Source organism: Bombina bombina, chromosome 4, assembly GCF_027579735.1.
Source record: "Bombina bombina isolate aBomBom1 chromosome 4, aBomBom1.pri, whole genome shotgun sequence".
NCBI lineage: Eukaryota > Metazoa > Chordata > Amphibia > Anura > Bombinatoridae > Bombina > Bombina bombina.
Window position 1 is genome coordinate 879,595,374 of NC_069502.1, and position 24,614 is coordinate 879,619,987.

The 24,614-nt window shown below is 39.9% G+C and overlaps 1 protein-coding gene across 1 annotated transcript in view; it reads right to left on the reverse strand.

The window, feature by feature from the left end:
• LOC128658039 (gastrula zinc finger protein XlCGF66.1-like) overlaps positions 1–24,614 on the reverse strand; it is a 153,457-nt gene that overhangs the window by 69,170 nt on the left and 59,673 nt on the right. Inside the window, exons 4-5 of the mRNA XM_053712485.1 lie at positions 23,708–23,855; positions 23,271–23,360 (exon numbers count right to left, since the gene is read on the reverse strand). Coding sequence (XP_053568460.1) covers positions 23,271–23,360; positions 23,708–23,855 — 238 coding nt within the window. The remainder of the gene's footprint in view (positions 1–23,270; positions 23,361–23,707; positions 23,856–24,614) is intronic.

Genomic DNA, 24,614 nt, shown 5'->3' on the forward strand with positions numbered 1-24,614 from the left:
CAAACTGCTCAAACTGTGGCAACGGGGCACTAAGCCCTCCAACCCTTCCCCGCATGGGGGAGGAAAACACTAGGTTCTTATGGTATCAGATGTCAGAAAGAGTGACGCAGCAGAAAAACTCCCCTGACCTGGTCACCTATGACTGAAGGCTATAAGGACTGAAAGAATCCATCCCGCCTTATGGACCCACAGGTCCTCTCGAATGCTTAGTTGAACATGAAAACCTGAGCACTCAGCACTTTTACCATATGAGCCGAGCAGAACAGTGCCACGTGTCTGAACAGTCGCAAAACCGAACGAACCCAACAGGACCAGCCTGCACTAAGGGTCCTAACTGGTAAGCTGCCAAATTCTCCCTCATAGGGGAAAAAAGGAAAACAGACATTTTAACATAGGACTAACGTGTCCAAAACAACTTCCGAAGAAGAACAAAGAGTATCGATCCCAGAAGGCAATCCTTCATCGGATACAAATAAAATATAAGGCAACCCGGAGGTTAGCGCCCAAAAAGACACCGGCCTACCCGCAGGACTAGCCAAATTGAGCCCTATCTTCCAAAACAACTGGGAAAAATCTCAATCAAATGACAATCAGGAGATTACCTCATTCCCACATCTCTAATGAGGTGCACCATTCGAATTAGCAGACTGAAAATCCCCGTATCTGGTAACGATAGGGTCATTCAATAACTGAAAAGCATGTCTGAGCAATACACGAAGTCACGCAATCCTGTAACGAAAGGCACAACACTCAGGGACAGTTACACATCTGTGGGGAACTGTAGAGGCCCTTCCCAAGGCAGGAGGCCCGGGACAATAGGGCACGGGCACATTCTCAAATAAACGCCTGGACTCTGCAGACGAACAATCGCCAACATTATGTGGAAGCAAAAACGTGCTGCAACCTCCGGGGGGAATAAACCACCCTGCATGGAGGAATCAGAAACTGGGTTACCCACATGTGTAGAAGTATGAATTGGTAGGGAACCCGCCTCTCGGAGGACAGGACCCCCAGAGGCAGATATTAATTACCCGAGCCTGAGGAACAAGGCGCTCTAAAATGACATATGGAATAAAACTGGTTGACATGTGCCAACGAGGCCAGTCCAGATTCGTCACCAGACACAGAATCTGAAATAAAATAGTCTCAGTATCCTCCGTAACTGAATATGAAATTAGCACAGTCTCAGCATCAGAATCCTCCATAACTGGAAGAGGATATATAAATATCGACTAAAGTAGTAAAACAAAAACGGCACCCGACACCCACAATGGCTGGGGCACTCACCACCTCCTATGACCAGACCCCTGCGGACTAGAATATTTCCTTCGCCCCACACGGTCGGGAATGCGGAAATGGAAAACGGAACGGAACCACGCTCGACACAAGGTGAACCGTACCGTCTAAAAAAGCGCGCCAAACCAAAAAGCTGCGCCACTTCCAAAGGCCTCAGTGTTCCAAACCACAAGCCCATAATCATCACACATAAGCAGGTTGAATCACATAACAAACATGATTATAACCCCCCCTGTTCAATAACCACAGTCTAGTCAAAATTAAACTTTCATTATTCAGATAGGACATGTAATTTTAATCAACTTTCCAATTTACTTTTATCATCAAATTAGTTTAAACTAAACTTATGCAGACTCATGTGCTAATTTCTAAACCCTTGAGGGCTGCCTCTTATCACAGGCTTTTTAAATTCCTTTTCAACACAAAGAGACAAAGTACACGTGGGCCATATAGATAACACTGTGTACAGGCACAGGGAGTTATTTAAGATTTAGCCCAACACAATGCTAACTGCAAGACAATAGATAATAAACAGTCAAAGTCATGTGATCAGGGGGCTGGAAGAAGGTTCTTAGATACAAGGTAATCACAGAGGTAAAAAGTGTATTAATATAACAGTGTTGGTTGTGCAAAACTGGGGAATTGGTAATAAAGGGATTATCTATCTTTTAAAACAATAACAATTCTATGGTAGACTGTCCCTTTAACCCTCGATTCCAAGATACTAAAAGAGACTCACTGAGACCCTTGTGATTTTGGGAAAACATTCACATTACAGTACATTGAGAAATAAAGTAAAATGAAACAATCTTACCGGAATCTACGCCGTGGAACAGGACCTTTCGAGTGTGAAGGATAGCAGCATCGCCGAGAAGAAAGCAGGCAGCGAAGTTAAGTTCGACAACGCTGATTGCTTGAGGAGCTGTTAACATGAGTCGGGATGGTTTTGCAGAAAGAATCTCCCTGCATCTCTGGACTCTAACTTTCATCCAGGCCCTCACTGAGAGACTGACAGGACAACTTAAAACTCCTGTCCCATGCCGAAGAGTACTACCCTCCATAAGAGACAAACAACAAATGAAAAATTCTGACACTTCTCTGTCAAGCTCCTGAGACGAAAGGCAAATAATGACTGGGGGATAAGGGGAGTGAGAGGAGTATTTAACCCTTTGGCTGTGGTGTCTTTGCCTCCTCCTGGTGGCCAGGTTCTTAATTCCCAAAAGTAACGAATGCAGCTGTGGACTCTTTCTATTTAAGAAGAAAACATAATTTTTTCATGATTGATTGCGCATATTACTTACAGATTTGTGGTACTGCAATGGGGGCCAAATTCCCCCACTCTTTTGCTAATCTGTTCGTAGGATGGTGGTCACTCAGCTACCTTTACGGAGATGTCAACACCTTTAAGAACAACATTATGCAATATAACAGATTTATTGATGATCTAATATTTATTGTAAAAGGACCCTTTTGATTTTGATAAGTTTTTAAGATATGACAATGAATTGGGACTGAGATTTACTGGACAAATTGTTACTGACACTTTTCGTAAGTCATCCTCAGGAAACACAATTTTACATGATTCATCATGTCATCCAACACACTTAATTAAAATGATTCCTAGGAGTTAATTCTTAAAATTAAAACAAAATAACAATTCATTTTTTGAGGTGCAGGCCAATAAACTCAAACAGACTAAAACTTAGGGGTTATTATGAGAATAATTTGTTACAGACCCTGGATAAAGTGAAGGGAATGAATTTGGAGAGAAAGGGAGTCAGTAACAAAAGAAACTGGAACTCATGTGTAGGAGTTCAACCAATAGTCTTTTCTACAGAATACTCAGTACAGTTCAAAGAGATCTGTGATATTTTAAAGACATAATTTACCTGTACTTAGGGGTGATGACATTTTAGCTCCAATTATAAACCACATTAAATTTGTTCTAAAATACCACCAACTCTAGCAACTAGATTATCATCTAGTTTGGTTGTTCTCAATACTGACAATCCAAATGGAAATTGGTTTGCGAAAAAAAGGCACCTTTAAATGTGGCATTAGAGGGGGGGGGCGGAGCTAACCGCCATACTGAGTGGCTGCAGGGGAAGAGAGCTCTGTGTTCATTTTTTATTAAAATCTTATTTTTGAGCCTAAGAACTAGGTCTAAAAGACATTGTTATACATATCTCCTGTCCCCGGAAAACAACTCCTTCCCAAGCTGAGAGCTAATTCAGACTGTCTTGAGCCGGACTACTAATCAGACCTGTCATCCTTGACTTGGGCAGAACTCACAGCGAGCTCAGTGATTGTTCCCACACTCCGGAGGGTCGGGGCTCCGCTCCGGAGTGGATATAGACCTAGTGAAGAACACCTGACTACTCACTGGGGATGGGAGCGCAACATCTTACGGCTGTGAAGAGCGGGCACAAGCGGCAAGTACCCAGAGACACGCATGACGGCTGGGGCCCTACCATCCACTATACTGTGTGCCCTCAGGTGCCTAGAGGATCCGATTTGATCCGCTACGGAATAGAGACCGGTGGAGTTAGTCTGCGCCTAAGATCCAGCAGAGACGATAACTATTGAAAGTGGCGCGAACACCCGCCATCTTTGCTACGCAGTAGGGCTTACAGTGAAACACGCAAACCACCGGAACTAAACAATACACTAAATAATAATAAATATACAAGTACCCACACAAAGACTTTAAATAACAGCTGTGCCCCATATAAGCTGAACGTGCAAACCTTACTGCACTATTGGAACAGGGCATAATACACCTTAGGAATCAACAGGTTATCAGGCCTAACTTGAACAGCTGTTTTCTTTCGCTGTAACTATATAACTGAATCTGCTTCACTCCTACATGCTCACAGTTAATAAAATAAACGGCCAGAGAGACAGGCTGACAGGAAGGAGGGGGGTCCTCTTTGTCTCTCTCACTTCTGTATGGGACACACACAAGCAGAATAACTGTTCAGACCCACAGTCTATAAACATTATAACTGAAGGGGCACTAAAGGAACATTGAGACTACGCTGCAGAAAAGAGGTGCTGCCACATTAAACTGCATATAGTGACCGCAGCTCACACAGGGGCTGGACAGTCAAATCTAATTTTGCAGCATAACTATAGAGCTTGTCCATGGAGACCTGGTAGCCTACTGAGATACATGGAGGTACATTATTGACAAGAGACAGACATCTTCTTGCAAAACCAGCCTCTTTCCCTTCCATTTCCTGCTGAACGTTGTGTCAGCAGGTCATATCCCAATTTCCATTACCGTCTTCGTCCAGTGGGGACAATTACCCTGGGGAATAGAGGCTGGTGAAGTTAATCTTTCCTCTAATTTCATGACAACAAGCTACATGTGGCCCCACTCAAAGAAAAGTGAGTCACTGGGCTGAAACATGAATTAAGGATGTAAAGGTGTAGGTTCAAACAGTCCAACAGCACCACATAGACCCAGTCATCTTTACAAGAATGTATATAAGGTAATACCTCTTTCCCCTCAAGCTTTATCATTTCTCACGACATCACCTATATGTACTACAAGAATATTCTCCAAGACTAAGGTGGGGCAAGATACATGCATGAAATCAAACCTTCCATGATATAACAGGAGAGGGTTTCGTGGGGGAGTTGCAGAAACACTATCCTACAAAAGTAAATGAGCGGGTAGGGGATTCTGATTTCTCCTGCGCTCTTCTCAGAGCGGAAGAAGTGAAGAGGCCACATCTGTGCTCCTGCACTAACAGCTCACATAGCTAACTGACCCACGGACTAAAAGCTTTCACCTTGAATACCTACAATGTCTACCAGGAAGGGGGTCAGAGCTGATAAAGGGATGAAGACCACGTCCATGGAGACATTTTTCAAAACATCCAGAGTGAATAAAACTAAAGACCTTCTTTCAAATGAAGCAGAGGAGGATATGGAATCTGACAATGAAGTAGATCTTGAAGACATGAACCCTGTAACTAGAGCAGACCTCCAAACATTGGTATCTAAACAAGATATCGCATCCAACTTCGAAAAATTGTGGGAGAAGATGGATAGTTTCCAAGAGAAAATCACCAGCAGCTTAACTGACATCAAAAATGAAATCTCAGAGTTGGGAACCCGTGTGGACTCATTAGAAACCGCTACAGATGAAATGAGTGAGGAGGTGGCTGGAATTTCACAAACGCTCACAACCCAACAGCCAACAATAATGGATCTGGAGGAGAAACTGGAGGACATTGAAAATAGAAATAGAAGATCTAACATCAGACTTAAAGGGGTCCCTGAGACAATAGGGGCTGAAGATTTATATAACTATCTCCAACAGCTATTTCAAGCAATTTTAGGAACATCGGGTGACTCTGAGATTCAAATAGAAAGAGCCGACAGGGCTCTAAGAGCCAAACCCAAGCCAGATCTACCTCCGAGAGATGTGATACTCAAGCTTCTGCGATTCCCTGATAGAGAAAAAATCTTGTTAGCTGCCAGACAAAATCCCACATTCAAATTCCAGGGTAATGTTATCCAGTTTTTCCAGGACCTATGCATTAAGACTCTGCAGAGGCGATATACGCTTCGCCCACTTACCCTCCTTCTCAGAAAACACCACATCCCATACAGATGGGGCTTCCCCTTTGCCTTGCATGTCGTGAGGAATGGCAGAACAGCTGCGATCAAGACCACAGCGGAGATACCCGAAATCTGCAGATTTTTGGAGTTGGATCCACCTGAAATCACGGGGGGAGAAGCAACAACAAGCTCTTCGGAACTAGCCCACTCCCAGGCTAAATCTCAGAGACCAAGATGGAAAAAGGTCACTAAAAAGAAAGCTAAAACTTGAGACTTTGAACTAAAGAGCTGCCGACCTATCTAAAGGTATTTACGCTCTGGATGAGTGAAGGTGAGATCTAATTAAAGGTTATTAGCTTCAGGGAGAAGGAGGCTACACAGGTACTAAGCCTAAAAGACTGGTAAATTATTACTTTTTTCTGATTGAAACATGTTATTGTGGTTTTTGTTGTGACTGCACATATGACAGACACCGTGTTTGTGCTGACACATGTTTGCCTACACACTTTGTTACCACAACTGGTTATTAGTTATGTTACTGTTTATGTTCTTATTGTTTGGAATCACGGGGTACTGCACACATATGAGAGGCTCTTCAGTTACTGACGAATTGACGCAAGAACTATACTATCAGGGGTTAGATAGGCTACTCCAGAATAGCTTAACTATATATAGGAAGGGAATAGAATATTACCATATCTTTAATAATGTCGATACCTAGAATTATAGTGCTCTCGCACAAGGCCTTAACACTGATGTAAAGAGAAGGACAGCGATGACTAATTATAGGCGCCTGAGAGCTAATGTTATCTTCCTCCAAGAAACACACTTCCTTCACTCCACCATTCCAAAATACTGGGCAAGGGATTTTCCGATACAATTCCACTCCACACTAGACTCCAAAAAAAGAGGAGTTTCTATTCTTATACACTCCTCTATACCCTATATACATAAGGACACTATATCAGATAGGGAAGGCAGATATCTCTTGGTGTTTGGCCAGATAGGGGGAATAGATATACTCTTTTGTAATGTATACGCTCCTAACAAGACAAATTCTTTCAGAATATATCCAATCTACTGACTGGCTGGTCCAAGATTCGTATAATATTGGCAGGAGACTTTAATGTAGACATACAATCACTGATAGATCACCCCGTCAATTTGCACTCTAGGAAGAAACAAAGACAAAGGGGGGTAGCTAGGAATATAGTGGAGATGCTAGAGCAGCACACTCTACAGGACACCTGGCGGGTAATACATGGAAATACAAGAGACACCACATTTTACTCCTCAGCCCACAACAGCTACACGAAGATAGATTACATATATTCTAGCCAGATCCTACAACCAATAATACAACACATAGCTATTCTCCCCTGTGTTTGGTCCGACCACTCAATCACTAAACTTAGTCTAGGTAATTTGTCAGACCCGAAAAGAATAAAAACATGGACATACGATTCTGCCTGCATTAAAAATCCGCTCATTAAAGAGAAAATACTTAAGAATTTGGAGGAGTACTGGCAAATCAACATAGATTCCACGGACAACCCTATAATACCTTGGGCTGCACACAAGGCAGTGATCAGGGGAGTTCTGATTAAAGAAAAGACTACACTTAGGAAACAAAATGATCTTCTTTTGCAGCAGTTATATTCAGAGATAAACTCACTAGAGAGGGCACATAAAATAACCAAATCACAAGCTACACTAGCAGAATTGACTAATAAAAAACACAGGTTGCATTCCATATTAAATGAACAGTCCATAAGAGCGGCACACAGGCTGAAAACAAATTATTTTATTTATGCAAACAAGCCAGATAAATATTTAGCGAAGAAAATCAGAGAGAGCTATCAGGCACTATCTATACCAAACATTCAGAACTCTAAAGGCCATTTGACATCCCATCCACAGGAAATTGTAGACACCTTTGCCCAATTTTATGGAGAGCTATATGACGGGACCAAAGTACAGCATAGCCCTCTGACGGACAAAACATTTGACTCCTTTATACACAAAGCAAATCTGAGGACAATTTCTGACGACGATAGGGAAACCCTCAATGCTAAAATTACATTCGAAGAGGTGCGTACGGCCATTAAAGATCTTAAGCCGGGTAAAGCCCCTGGCCCGGACGGGTTCCCAGGGGAATACTATAAAGCCTTCAGAGACATATTAACTCCTCATTTGGTGGTGTTTGCTAACCACATTATGGAAGGGGGGGAGATACCGACAGATCTTCTCCAGGCTAGGATAGTGGTGATTCCAAAACAGGGAAAGGACCCCCACCTATGCGCCAGCTATAGACCAATTTCCCTTATTAACCAAGATCTCAAGATAGTGACGAAGATATTAGCTAACAGATTGAAACATATTCTGCCCTCAGTTATACATCCTGACCAGGTCGGATTTATTAAAGATAGGGAGGCCCCAGACAACATTCGTAGAATGGTGTCAGTTATAGATTTTCTTCAGGATAGGGGAGTGTCTTTTTCTGATCCTCTCTTTGGATGCGGAGAAGGCATTCGACCGGGTTGATTGGAGATATATGATGAGGCTGTTGTCAATTATGGGCTTTGAAGGCAGATTTATGAAGGCCATTAAGGGACTATATTCGACACCTATAGCCCAGGTTAGGGCAATTAGACACCAATCAAAGATTATACATATTCTTAATGGCACGAGGCAAGGTTGTCCCCTCTCGCCTTTAATTTTCGCGCTGTGCATAGAGCCGCTGGCTGCCTATATTCGTAGCTGCCCCGATATTTGGGGATTGGAGATGACAATTCTGCCTAGAATTCTTTATCTGTTTAGGGTCCTCCCAATTAAAGTCACTAGCCTTGATTTAGACAATCTCCAACGAGACATTCACAGATTTTTAAGAGATAATAAACACCCGAGGATTCCACACCAAATCTTGACGAAACATAGACAATTAGGGGGGGTAGGTGCTCCCAATTTACAGGACTACTACACAGCAGCAAGACTAGCTCAGAATTCACTGCTCATTAGACGACAGAGAGATGTTCTCTGGCCTGCCTTTGAGGCAGCTATGGGGGGGTTAGAAGACCCTGACGATACTATATGGAATGTCGCGAACAAGAAAGACCAAAAAACTTATCACAATAAAACTACCCAAATTGCCAAACAACAATGGGCTAAGATCCAGCAGGGAGGGAAACTATTTCCTACACATTCCCTCATAATACCACTAAAATATTTAATAAATGAAGAGTTCAGATATCATATTAAGAAATGGGAAAATAAAGGGTTGTATAGGGTGGCGGACATGCAATCACAAGGCAAACTTCTTACCTTCACGCAGATTAGACAAAAACTAGAGCCTATCCAAATACATTGGTTCTTATACCTACAGGTTATATCAGCTATACGGCCATATATTACGAAGGCCAAGACACATAGACAACAGACGACTCTCGAAAGCTTATGTACAGCACTTAATAGACCTAAGAAAGCAATCTCTAGACTAGAGCTGCAACAACTAATCGTCATAATCGATAATAATCGATTATGAAAATAGTTGTCAACGAATCTTATAATCGATTAGTTGGTTTGCAATTAGTTGGTCTGTGCACAACACCAGCTGCTTCACTCCAATATACTCCTGCATATGGTATTGTGTTTTATGGTTATGTCCTTAGCCTAAAGGACGTCTACAGACGTATACTTTTTACTTTTTCAGGACAGCATAAGTTTAGAACTACCCCTGGCTTATGTACAACCCAGATATAATAGGAGTCATCATTTGGATTGTTTATATTAAATCAGGTGATTTGGAACTATGCTTTGCATGATATAGTGCTGAGCTTGTTATTTACACCTTGCCCCTAGATTGATGGGAGTTATTTAAAATGATGTGCACTATTATCTGTTTGCACAATTATTAGCGTATTGCTTGCTATTGCTGATTATATGTACTGTATAAATAAATGTGTAAGGCTTTGTCCTGTTATTGATATACAGTCCTTAGCGCTTCTGATTTAGTTTTTTATTGTTTTTTTATATTTTTAATAAATTGTGATAATATGTACCAGATTCAACCTTTATAAGTATATATTTGTTATTTTTAGAGCGGACTAAATTTTTCCCCTAACCTTATAGCTGGTTATTTACCATTGCACATAGATATTCAAGATATTTTTATGTTAGAATGAAGTCAAGGGTTACTTTATTGAAAAGCCCCTTGCCAAGGTAGAAAACACTTACCATTGGTGAAGAGCTAACAAAGATAAATATCCCACTTTGGTGAAATTAGCAAAACCCTACTTATACACCTCAACAGCCTTTTCTCTGCTACAGGAAATATAGCTGCAAACAGAGAACCAGCCTTAGCCAGAAGCATGTGGACATGTTGAGATTTTTGCATTTCAATGCAAAGTTTCTAAAAGAGTGAATAACAGAATGTTATAAACAGTGATAGTCTAACTCTTTCTAGTTCTACCTCTTTTCAAACAGTTTGTGGTTTTGTTTTAATTATAAAACTGTGCTCTGCTGCTTAAAAATGTAAGAAACAGTTGTGTTAATGTAAAGTTTTCATCTGAAGATTATATTTGTAACACTCATTATGTGGATTTTATTTAAAATATAGAAAACTATTATTGATTCTCTTTTTATCCGATTAGTCGATTAATCGAAAAAATAATCGGCCGATTAATCGATTATGAAAATAATCCTTAGTTGCAGCCCTACTCTAGACTATATATTTCGCTACAGGAAACCAGACATATAACCAAAGCTCTATTGCTACTTAACTGGGAGGCAGATATTGCGAAAGAGTTTGCAATGGACGACTGGAATGATATATTTCATTATGCTAGTAAGGGTCTCATTAGTGCAGACTTAAGAGAGAACGTGTTGAAGACTACCTTTAGGTGGTATCTGACACCAGTAAAAACATCCCATATGGTACCAGGTAGCTCTAAACTTTGCTATAGAGGGTGCAGGGTCAGAGGAACATACCTCCACATGTGGTGGGATTGCCCTAAAGTCCAAAACATATGGCGAGAGCTATCCTTGTTGCTGAGCACATTATTAGACGAACAGATCTTGCTCACCTCGGCTCAAGCATTATTGCACGAGACGGTTCCAAGACTAAATAAACATATAAATACTTTTATCTGAATTCTCTGTACCATCACAAGAATAGCCATAGCTAAATACTGGAAAAGAGAGATACCAACATGGACAGAAGTTTTAAATAGAATACAGATGGTGTATTTAATGTACGAGACAGCAGCATATGTACAAGACACAGAGCCTATGTTCCAGAAGATCTGGTTTTACTGGATTCTCAAGGCTAACACAAGAACATGATAGAAGGGGATGGGGGAGATCCTCAGAGGAGGGAGACAGAGAGCTGATAGGATAGTCTAATCAATAAAGGGAAAGAAAACTGATGAGTGAGCTACTAATAGCTCTATAGATAGAAAGTAGGGCAGTAGGTATCCGTGATTCCGTTAGTTCTATATTTTGTGATTCCTGATTTGTTGAGTTTTGTTTAATCGGTTTTATTCAAATGGTTAATATTGTTAAAGCTACAAGAATACTACCCCCCAGGACTAAGTATCTCCAATAGAGATTGTTCAATCTACTGATATATGAAAGGAGAAACTAAGGGAAAAGTATTGAAAATGAGAGGAACCTCCATATGCCTAGAGATGGATTGCCGCAACTTTAGCAGTTCAGACAGACTGTTGACATCTCATTGAGAAGAAGAACAAAGAAGAATGCGGGCGGTTTTCTGGGAAATTTTTCTCAGGGAACTGTTCTTAGTTGTGAATTTGTAAGCTGTATGTATTTTTATTGATGTATCTGGAGGAGGTTTGTGGTTAATAAAAATAATTTTATCTAAATGTGGCATTAGAGCATGCTGTATATGCAGTTTTGTTATGAAGGGAGAGACATTTAGAAGTATGGTTACTAACAGGGAGTACCAAATGAAGCATTATGGTAACTGTGGCACAGAATATGTTGTATACCTTCCTGAATGCAAAATTTGCCAGGACAGTATGTAGGCCAAACCATATGTAGTCTCAGATCCAGGGTTGAAGAACACAAGAGGGATTTAATGAACTATAATAAAGACTCCAGTATAGCTAGGCATTTTAACAGTGTACATTTTACTAATAATCCTGAAATAGGGGTCAAGATTATAGACATTGCAAAATTACCACCTAGGGGAGGAAATAAAAGAAAGATCCTGATGAAAAAGGAACTATTTTGGATATATACTTTAAAAACTACACTTTAAATATACTTTAAAAACAACACTTGGGCATGAACAAGGAGTGGGATATGAGCTATTTTGTTGAGTAGTTTTTCTTAATGCCTTTCTAATGTGGGGATGTTGAAGTTCGCTCCATACATACTTATAAATACTTGAGAAACAATAGATTGAAATTCTACAAAACTATGGGTTTGAATTCAAATTGCACATTTTTGTGTATGAATTAAAATTATATGTATTTGAACAAAGACTTGTAATAATTATTTTTGTAGATGTAGTAATCAGTCTTTGTTTTTTGCAAGGGATGATATTTTGAGACTACATGGATTTTTTTGTGCGCACATGTTTTAAGTGGATCGGAATATTTACTTATGGGATAAGCAGAGAATTACTTGTCTGATCCCATATCTTGTGTTCATAAACATTCATGTATAATATTATTATGTGTATCATTGTGAAACTCAATATATATTTTATTTAGGCATGACAATTTTTGGATTACTATATCATGTGTTATGTCTTGTTTGTTCCATAAAGACGCTTTCTGGAAAATCTGTCAACTTTCAATTTATGAACTAATATATTTAGCTCATGCTTATATATAAATTGATCATTTTATTGCACTGTATGTATATCAGATGTAGAATTCACTTAGGAAAATTAATGAAAAATTGATTATTCATATAAACAGCAAAAAATATTATTTTTGAATTTTTTTTCCCAATGTTTCCCATCTCGGTGGTTGTTTTTCATGAATCAGCGTGAATGTTGAAGTTCGATAAAAAAGGGAAGGTGGTGAAAACTCTGATTATCCTATGATTAAAGGGACAGTCTACACCAGAATTTTTATTGTTTTAAAAGATAGATAATCCCTTTATTACCCATTTCCCAGTTTTGCATAACCAACACAGTTATAATAATATACTTTTAACCTCTGTTATTATCTTGTATCTAAGCCTCTGCAAACTGCCCCTTTTTTCAGTTCTTTTGACAGACTTGCAGTCTAGCCAATCAGTGCCTGCTCCCAGATTACTTCACGTGCACGAGCACAGTGTTATCTATATGAAATATGTGAACTAACACCCTCTAGTGGTGAAAAACTGTTAAAATGCAATCTGAAAGAGGTGGGCTTCAAGGTCTAAGAAATTAGCATATGCACCTCCTAGATTAAGCTTTCAACTAAGAATACCAAGAGAACAAAGCAAAATTGGTGATAAAAGTAAATTGGAAAATTGTTTAAAATTACATGCTCTATCTGAATCATGAAAGTTTATTTTGGCCTAGACTGTCCCTTTAAGTGCCGACAGGCACGAAACGCGTAAGGATTGTTCTGTTCTGTTTGTCCACTGTTAGTGTGTACTTTTAACCTGGATATTCAATGATTTTTTGTTTCCCTGGAGTGCTGCCTTTTTCCACTTGAGAATAAAATATTGCTATATCTCAATAAAAGAAGGAATATAATTGAAAACAGAAAAACTACAGGGATCTGAAACCTGTCGCAGAAACAGAGAAACTATGTATTATAGCACCGCATAAAAAAAACTGCGGCAGAGCCAATAAAATACTGATATCTCAGAAATATATGGTATTGAAAAAACTAAAAATAACTACAGAGATAAGGAACCTATTGGAGTATCACCTAATAGAAATAAAGTGTTATTGAACCAAAATAAATAACAGCAGCAGGGGCTAAGAAATACAGTTATATCGCAGAGAGAGAAAAATATAATGGAAATAAACACAGGAATACAGGAGGGATCTGTAACCTACTGTAGGATCCCGCAAAATAATAACAGTAGAGAATAAAAAATTCTGTTATACTTTATAGAGGAAATAACTACAGAGATCTGTAACCTACTATAGAATCCCCTAAGAGAAAATATAGATTATATCCTGCAAGAAATAAAACAGACTGAAAACCATATAAACGCCCAGAAAAAAGAGCCTACTATGGATTCATCGTTCAAAACCCAGGGACAGCTAAATTAAGTCAAACAACTGAAGCAAATGATAACAGCCTGCTTTTGGCTTTGTAATATATACATAAGAATATTCCTAATATAAAATCCTAGGTTAGAGATATTGTCACACCTTGGATTCCAAAATTCTAAAAATTGTATTACAAAAAATCGCCATTAGATGGCAGCAAATACTAGGGAATCCCATATAACAGAAGAAAACCCATATTAGGATCTGATTTTATTATATAATAAAATAACAGAATAAGTGGTATACATAGAATAACTCCCATGGCAAAAAAGCTTACAGCTTTCAAAAGGCATATTATGCAGAGGAGGACTGCTATAACAGGCATGTTATAAGATACTAAAAGGCTAGTGTATCTAACCCCCACCACTGCCAGACGCAATAGCCACAATATGAAGCAATTTAAATTAAGTGCGATCCCACTGTAAACATCCCCGGCCTCCAAACCAATACCCTCCAGCAAGAAGGTCTCTGTAAACACAAAATAAGTGTCGCTTACCAGGCTGGAGACCCGATAAGAGCGATACTGCAGAGCGGTGCGCGGCAACAGGTCCATCTCTGTCAAGACTCACCGATGAGCTGAGCGGTGCCTAGTTCGCCCTGAGAAAAGGCGTGAAAATAGGTGAGAGAGAACGGGAGGTTGCAGGAGCGCAGTGGTGTAGTAGTCACTCACTTTCAAGCATGCTGCAATGCAAAGTTGCTATAACGCTAATTGCGGCATAAGGCCTGTCAAAAAACACTCCCCAGGATAAGTAAATATTTTGCGGTCCCCTGCATCTTCCCTCCACAGGAGGGAAAGGTAGAGCCTAAAAAAATTGGGTCACTAGAGAGAAAACCATCACATATAAATAATGACGCATAATAGAACTATCCTGAAGCGCCCCAGTCCCCACACATTTCCCCTCTAGCAATTAGAACAGGGAATGGATGTAACCATTATAAACCTGCTATAGAGAAAATGAGGCACATACCCTCAATTGATAACGGAACGGCTGTAATCATCTCCTTGCTAGATAGGAAATGTGAAGCGGAGGTTCTGAGACGGAATCAAACCTAAATTAACCCCCTAGTCTAAAAAGGTAATACTAGCTGAATATGATACGTCTTAGCTGCCCATAAAAAGAATAACTACACAGAGCAAAGTTCATACTGGAGGATTTTGTATTTAGTTGTCCTTCATACAGGAGAAGAACCATCACATGTGGAATGGCGCGAAACGGGCATTCTTTTGCACGCAACCCACAATAAAGTGTTCACATCAAACACTAAAATAAGAGTATGATCCACATTAAGTGAAACCCTCTCTTCTTATCATACAAAACCTTATCTTATTAACCCTAAAAGGTATCGGTGTCAAGAATGCATATAAACCCCTACCTGAGAGGAATTATATAACTGCCGGCCTAAATTGTATACTAGGATACTGGCATGAGGTGGTCTCAGATCATACTAAATTAAAAGAGACAAAAGCAGCCACCGTTGAGAGGGAGCACAAAAGCACTATATTTTAATCTTTTACTAGAAGTCCCAGATTAATAAATGTTCACAATGTCACATCCCTCATTGCCCATACCCACTGGAGGATACCCAGCAATAAAATATGAAAGAGTCCCTTACCCCCAGTCATGCCATATTTAGACAACAAGCCATGGGGGCTAGGGATACAGGGACTCACGGTTAGAAGTCTTCATTCTTCTCACCACTTCCAGGTCTGACAGATCCAGACAACTTCTGACAGGGACCTGGAGGAGAAGGAAAAGCAAAGTAACCAACTCTGATTTTCCATTTAGGGGTTAGCATAAATTGTTGGAGGAGAAGAAAGGACTTCCCCACCAACCTCCAACAGCTAATAGCCACCATAACTCTTATTAAATAGGATTACATGGACACAGCATTACCCCAATCCTTGCTTGCAGGGAAATTACCCATTAAAGGATAAAAACTTATTTTTTGTCAGACACCATCTTCGCACACCTCCATGATGTACAAAGGGAAAGTATGACTGGGGATTATGGGAAGTGGGACTGATACTTAAAGGGTCATGAAACCCAAAAATGTTCTTTCATGATTCATATAGAGAATACAATTTCAAACAACTTTTATTTAATTTGCTTCCTTCTCTTGTTATCCTTTGCTGACATGTTTATCTAGAAAAGTTCATGTGCAGCAGAGAACCTAGGTCTTAGCTGTTGATTAGTGGCTGCATATATAAACTGATTGTCATTGGCTCACCCATGTGTTCAGTTAGAAACCAGTAGTACACGGCTGCTCCTTCAACAAGTGATACCAAAAGAATAAAACAGATTAGATAATAAAAGTAAATTAGAAACTTGTTTAAAATTGTATTCTCTGAGGGGGCAGAGCCGACCAACGAAGCAAATGGTCGCACACTGACAAAGCTCCGATGCTGCCAGTTCTAATGGGCGAATTATAACCTTTTATTTTATCCCCAACTGGGTATATTATACATCAAGAGATCACACTGAAGCTCAATAGGTGCCGACTTAAGGATTGAGAGAATATTTGTGAGCTGCACGTATACTAGCCTGAGGCCTAACCGGAGAAGACGGAACCACCTGTGGCGCAGCCTGAAACGCACTACGCACATCTGAACGGCCGGGTAAGAGATACAGACGAGTCACATCCTATAATGAAATAAGTAACGATCCCGACACCCGGCAGTCGATGTTAATACTTCTCTCAGAGATCTTGCACACAGATGAAGCACCGGACCAACTTCACCGGGAATACAGGTAGCTATGTGAGACGCAATTAACCGCTGGGACAAGCAGATAATTAAACGGTCTGCATGAAACCCTAAACACTTGCAGCTTGAAACCGCGGCCACTTGAGCCATAATAGGGCCTGGGACTGTGTAGATATACGGCCGATAAATAAACTCATTACAGGAACTTATAAATAGGCCGCAGACACAAGCACACGCTGGGGTGACCTTATCACATAGTTATCTGGCAACTGGCCTCAAAGACTTACCAGCTCCCGCCATATACACACTATAATTGAAATACAGCAAGAGACACTGGTAAAGGAGCTTTATTAATATATCAAAAGGCCTACACGCTCAAAGATAGTATAATGGCCTCCAAAATTAAAAACAAAACTGACAAATCTTCTAAAGGGAGCACACCAGCAGGAGGCAAATTGAACTCATACTTTAAAAGCCAAGATCCTTCCACTGCAGGGGAATCTGAATCAAATACCCCTGACCAACATGATAGCCCATCTCAGCTTAACACTTCTGCTCCAGAAAACTCAGCACCTATAACACGTGCCGACCTTCAAGCTTTATCTACTAAAGCAGATCTTACCAATATAATGCAGCAGGTCAGCAGAGCTATCAAAGATGGATTAGCAGAAGTTAAGAGATAGAGTTCTGGAACTGGAAGAGCAGATGGAAGAAACAAATAAATCTTCAGACAACACTACACAAGCATTCCAATTCCAACATGAGGCTATCGATAATTTACAAACGCAAATGGAGGATCTGGACAATAGAGGCCGCCGCCAGAATCTTCGGATTCGTGGCATTCCTGAACAGATCTCATCACAGCAATTACCCTCCTATCTCCAGAATCTATTTAAATATCTACTAGATCCTGAAAAAGAAACTATTATCCTTGATAGAGCTCATAGAGCCTTACGACTGAAACCCCCTGATCATATGCCACCTCGTGACGTGATTCTGTGCTGCCATAAGTTCACCGATAAAGAGAAGCTGCTGCAAGCAGCCAGGAAAAAATCACCTCTACACTTCGGGGAAGATGCAGTACAGATTTACCCAGACCTCAGTCCAATTACATTAGCCAAACGAAAGGAAGCTAGGTACCTTACATTGCACCTCCAGGACTTGGGAATAGCATACAGATGGGGATTCCCCTTTGCTGTTAAGTTCCTGAAAGATGAGAAAACCTACATCTATAGAGGACCAGATGACTTAGAGCAATTTTGTAAGCAACTCAATATAGCACTACCTTCTTTGCCTAAACTGTCGGACAACAATAAGAATAAGGCCCACCCGGGGCTAACAGCACCTAAACCTCAGAGGAGGAACTGGTCCACAATGCCACATAAAAGAAGGAACACAGAGACATCTGATTCTGCTCTTGCTTCAAGCTCCATGGACAAGACCTGATATATATCTACCTGTAGCTTGCTAGAAATTTTAGAACAGCCGGTACAGCAGGCTATTAGTATAAATTAATTAGCTTCGCAAATAAAGACCCAGTTGAGTGTTATAGTTATCATAGATTATATGATAGAAATTGTTAATACCCATTATAGAGTGGAGAGACAAAACCATCAGTCTTTATCCCCCCCACCCACTAGTAGATTATTTAGAGTTCAGATAGAAATCTATTAGATTGCCATTCCATTTTTACAGTGAATAGTCTCAAGATGTGTTATTGTTTGTCTTTTTGGTATTTTTGTTATTGTATGTATGTTATACTGGTCAAATATACTTATGCGTTTATCGTCCTTAGATTCTCAAATGGAGAAAATACCCTCTCCTCTTGTTCTACTTGCCCTTTCCTACTAGAAGCCTCATCCATAGGACAATATTCAAGAAAACACCTTAGATACCCACGTAGCTGTCTCCGGCAGGTAAGCCAATTCCTACAAAAGCTTGTAATCCCCCTACCCACAGATATGGCGGTTCCTAAGATACACATTATCACAAAATACCAAGGGACTTAATTCCCCAACTAAGCGCTCGGTGGCTCTTAAACACCTTGCTAAATATTCTCACTCCGTTGTTTTCCTCCAGGAAACCCATTTTGTTGCAGGAGAGGAACCCTCCCTAGTGTCAAAAGACTTCCCTATAAGCTTCCATAACGCATATAACACTAAAAAACAAGGAGTTTGCACCTTATTTCATAAACATTTGCATTTCCAATTGCTTAACAAAATAGCAGACACCGAGGGTAGAATCTTAATTTTGGTGGGCCTCCTGTTTAAAAGACCCGTCAAATTTGTTAATATATATGCACCTCTTAACCGTAGGAAAGTTTTTTTCCAAAAATTACTCACGCTCATCTTAGAACACAAAAGGGGACTGTTGATAATGGGAGGGGATTTTAACACTACAATAGATCCTGTACTTGACTCTTCTACAAAACATGGACAAGCAAAGTCCAGGGCACCTAATGCTGCCCTCTCAATGATAGAATCCCTAGGGTTAGTGGATATTTGGAGAGTACAGCACCCAAAACAGAGAAATTATACATTCAATTCCCATCCCTGGGCCTCATACACTCGTATCGACTTTCTATTCCTTGATAGGAATCATTTATCTCTCCTAAAAGATACAGAGATCTGTGCAACAGCATGGTCTGATCACTCGGCGGTCCTTATGGATCTGGAGTGGCCGGAGGCCCCGACAGTCCCCTTTATCTGGAGAATGGATAATTCCCTTCTTCATCACCCCCCAGTCCAGAAAGTGTTATTAAAAGCAGTTCAGGAATATTTACGATTTAATAATAACAATGAAACACAGCCGAGCTTTATTTGGGAAGTACACAAGGCATATATTAGGGGTGAATGCATGAAACAAAAAGCCATATTGAAGAAGCATTACAACTCCTCTATCCTGACATTGACGACCCGTCTCAATGAACTTGAGATAAAACACAAAAATAACCCCTCTGACGCAACACTGCTAACACATATAACTAAAGTACGAGACGACATTAATAAGATTCTGACACAGGAAGCACAGAGAAAGGCCTTAGCTCTGAAGAAAATATATTTTTTTGAGGGAAACAAGGCTGGACTAAGACTAGCTAAGCTTCTCATTGAACAGAACAGGAAATCCCATATTGATAAATTGATAACACCATCAGGCCAAACTCTGATAGATAGTAAGGAGATTGCAGATCAATTTGGTGCCTACTACTCATAATTATACAATATACGCACAGACCAATCCTCAAGTAGATTAAACAACATTAAAAAATATATTAAAGACGCAAATCTGCCCAAAATTCAGACATCATTAAAAGACGAACTTGAAACCCCTATTACGTTACAAGAGGTTCTCTCAGTTATAAAAGACCTTCCATCAGGGAAGAGCCCAGGCGGGTTTACCAATATGTATTATAAAATGTACAAATCTTCTCTAGCACCGCACCTTCTAGCTCTGTTTCAGACTATTGATAAGGGAAACTCTCTGTCCACAGAAATGCAGCAAGCTCATATATCTGTTATTTTAAAGCCGGACAAAACCCCTACAGATCCCAAAAATTTCAGACCCATATCGTTATTAAACACGGACCTAAAAATTCTAGGCAAGATTTTGGCAAAAAGGTTAAACAACATATTTAAAGACATTATACACACGGACCAAGTAGGTTTCATTCCTCATAGAGAAGCGAGGGATAATACTATTAGAGCCCTGACCCTTATGTTATATGCTAAACACCATAAAATCCCAGTGGTCTTGGTGACTGATGCCGAGAAGGCTTTTGATAGGCTTGATTGGCAATTCCTTAAAGAAACATTGATAGAGATAGGGATAGGACCCCAGATGCTTAATAGGATATTCAGCCTTTATGCACACCCCACCGCAAAAGTAAAAGCGAACGGCATCTTATCACACCCATTTAAGATTGGCAATGGTACCAGACAGGGCTGCCCCTTGTCACCCCTGCTTTTTGTATTAACAATGGAAGTATTAGCATCACATGTTCGGGAAAATCAGTTAATAAAAGGCATAGACATTGGCCCCCATAGTTTTAAAATCGCGCTCTACGCAGATGACGTTCTTTTCACGATCACAGACCTGACCCAATCCCTAGTAGCAATTATGACAGAATTATAAAATTTTGGGAAGTGCTCTAACTTTGCAGTAAACCCCTCCAAGTCAGAATTATTGAATATTTCCCTTAGACAAGATGCATTTACAAGACTGTCGGAGGTTTGTCCTCTGAAACTCCAGACTGACTCCCTAAAATACCTAGGTATATATTTATCCCCAGACCAGAAGAAGCTATTTAAAAAGAACGTTGAGACTTTATTACATTCAGTACAGAAAGATCTAAACAAATGGTCAGGTAAACCTATATCCTGGTGGGGAAGGGTGCAATGTGTTAAAATGACGACATTACCGAGAATTTTATATGTCTTACAAGCCTTACCTATAGCTCTACCTAAATGGTTTATCACACAAATTCAGAGACAGATAAATAAATTTGTATGGGGCACACGCAAGCCCAGAGTAAATAAAACTACGATGCATAGACCCACAATAACTGGAGGACTTGGCCTCCCAGAGATCAAAGTCCATCTAGACGCAATAATTTTACAGAGAGTTTTAGATTGGCACAACACATCAGACCACAAAACCTGGATAACAATTGACTCCCATTTGTTAAGAGTCCCTTCTGTTGGAGCCCTCTGCTGGGTACCTAAAACATTGAGACCCCCACAATGTATGACACTGCCAATACACAGACATTTCTTTCAAGAATGGGACACAATAGTAAAGAAGAATAGTTATATATCTAGCCCTAGATCTCCACTTTTCCCGATCCCAATGAACGCTGAACTTACAGGGGGATTAGATAGAAATTACCAAAGATTAGTAGAATGGGGTCAATCGACACCTCTGAGGGATTTCATACGTGAAGGTAAACTCCTAAGTAGAGAAGAAATAAAAGAAGTAGCCGGTGGCGTGCATCACCCCTGGTTAAAATATATGCAACTCGAACATTTTATTAACACATCACCATACAAGATAGATTTTTTCTTTTGAAAAGACCTGCTCTATCAATACACCGATCCCACACTCCCTCTCAAAGATGAGGGCATTACTTCAGACTCGCATGGAGAGGGAACTTCCCGCATACACCACCAAATAGAGAGTTGGGTGAGACTTTAGCGGAGATACATGGAGGCTGATATTCCAACACACTAAGAGTGCATCGACTTCACCCAAAATACTTGAACTCAATTTCAAAGTGTTAACACGTTGGTATTTAACACCGGCAAGATTGCACTCCATATACCCGTCCTCTGGGGACGGATGCTGGAGAGGTTGTAAAATAAGGGGCAGCTATATACATATGTGGTGGGAGTGTGGAACATTAACTCAGCTATGGCGGTTTATGGAGGATCACTATGGAAAAGGATTGATCCCAGGCCTTACTTTAACACCTTATATAGTACTACTCAATCAATTACCAAAAATTCCATGTAAACTCCGGAGACAGCTACTACAAGTGCGAATAAATAGCGCAAAAACCTTGATAGCATTAAAATGGAAAACATCGTCCCTATTGACAGGGCAGATGTGGCTAGAAAAGGTAGAAGAATTGCTACGCCTTGAGGAGTATGGTTATATGAAAAGAAACAGATTGGAGTTTTTCCATAACATGAGATTCCTTTGGGAATGTCTGCTATGGAAAGGCACTGAATTACATTTAGAATCTATTTACGAAAGGGAAAAGAAAGAGGCTAAAAATAGTAATAACAATAACCTTGTTTGTAGATAGAAGTGATATGAAAACGTTATATTAAACAACTAGAGGCAGAATGTATAAACTGTAACTAAAAAACGAGAGACCAGAATTGTTTTTCATGTTGTTTTTATTGTTTGTGGTTGGTTTATAATTGTTATTAAAATACCACCTTTGTTCAAAACGTATGTACATTGATGTATGACTTTTATCGAATACGCACTGTACAGCAAAACGCCTGTACGCCATGAATATGCACTGTCGATAAATAATGGATTTAAAAAAAAATAAAAAAAAAAAAATTGTTTTCTCTGTCTGAATCATGAAAGACATTTTTTGGGTTTCATGTCCCTTTAAAGCTTTTGCTGGGGTGTTCTTTGCCTCCTCCTGGTGGCGAGGAGTTGAATTCCCACTAGTAATTAGAATGGATTTGTAGACTCTCCATGCCATTGGAAAGAAAAAAAAGACTAAGCAGCTCTTTAACACACAGTAAAGCAAAGTTGTTATTTCAACTACAGGGGACTAGAGAGCTACAGGATAGTTTATTCTATAATGACCCAGATCATGTATTTATTGTTCCCAGTTAGTAAAATTACAAATGAACATAATATTTATTAGGAATTTAAATAATTTCAGAAACTGAGTTTTCAAAGAAAGTAAAATAGTAGCTTCTGCCATAGACCCCTCACCTGCAGAGACATCAGATGGGGTCTCCAGTGGCTGAATACCCTGTACAAGCTCTTCATGTGCTCCCATGTCTAGATTTTCATCACTATGACCTGTTGGTTATAATAGAGATTAAAATGAGTATCTAGTATCTTACAATGTAATATCTTTTCTTATCAGCCATGCAGATACATCCAGTGTGCATCAAAGCCTGAGAATGCAACACGTGTTTCCTGCTAGTCTTACTTAAATATGCTTTTGCCTATACTAATATAAATATATATTAGACAACATTTTTGCCTCTCACGACCCTTTAAAAAAAAAAAAAAAAGTTCTTGTATTTATGATGGATATAAAACTTGTTTATAATCAGATTCTGTTAGTTCACCCCTGACAGATTCACTGTAGATTTACACTCTGTCAGTCACTACTGAGATATTTTATTACTACACAGAATTACCCGAGTTCTCGTTTCCTGGGATCTCCATAGTCCTTAGTGCTTGGTGAGACTCCATCATGACGTCCTTGTAAAGCTCCTTGTGTCCCTCTATATACTCCCACTCCTCCATAGAGAAATACACAGCAACATCATCACACTTTATAGGCACCTGAAACACACACACAACTCATTCAGCGCTGACACAGGGACCGGTTCTGTCACACACACATTTACTGACAGAGCCAGGATAATGTTCCTCAGAACATGAAGAGACAGAAGGTACAAAATACACACAGGGCCAGATGGGTAGTGATGGGAGTCAATGTGCCCTGATGCTGCTATAATGTCCCATTCCCCAGGTGTGCTCAGCCGGTGAATGCTGCTGTGGGAGTGTGTGTGTTTGTGTGTGTGGGGGGGGGGGGGAGTGTTAATTTATTTCTGTAATTCTTAATTTCTAAAGAACAACATTTTCTAATGGTTAGACCTAGGGCTGCAATGTGACCCATAAGACACATATGCTGTTGTTTATTCAAACTAATTACTAGGGGCTGAGTACAAGATAATGATTGTGTGAGGTGCACTACTGTGTTCTAGGCCTGGTGCCATCGGTATCGCTTGATTTAGTATTAGAAGTCATTGTTTAAAAGAAACCACTTGTTTGCTGTTCTCAGCTAAATTAGTGCATCCTGTATGAATAATAGGACTCACTAAATAGCGGGCTAGCCAAAATTACCATATCACTAGCTTATTATCACAAACGTAATGTACATGATAATATGCTTTTAATATTTATTTTTAATAGCTGATGTAAAGTGATACAATCAATTAATCTGTCGTACCCCATTAGATTTATCCCTTATAGTGCCAGGCTCCCAATTGCAATAAACCCCCTCCACTAATACCCACTAACTGCCATTACCCCTAAGTG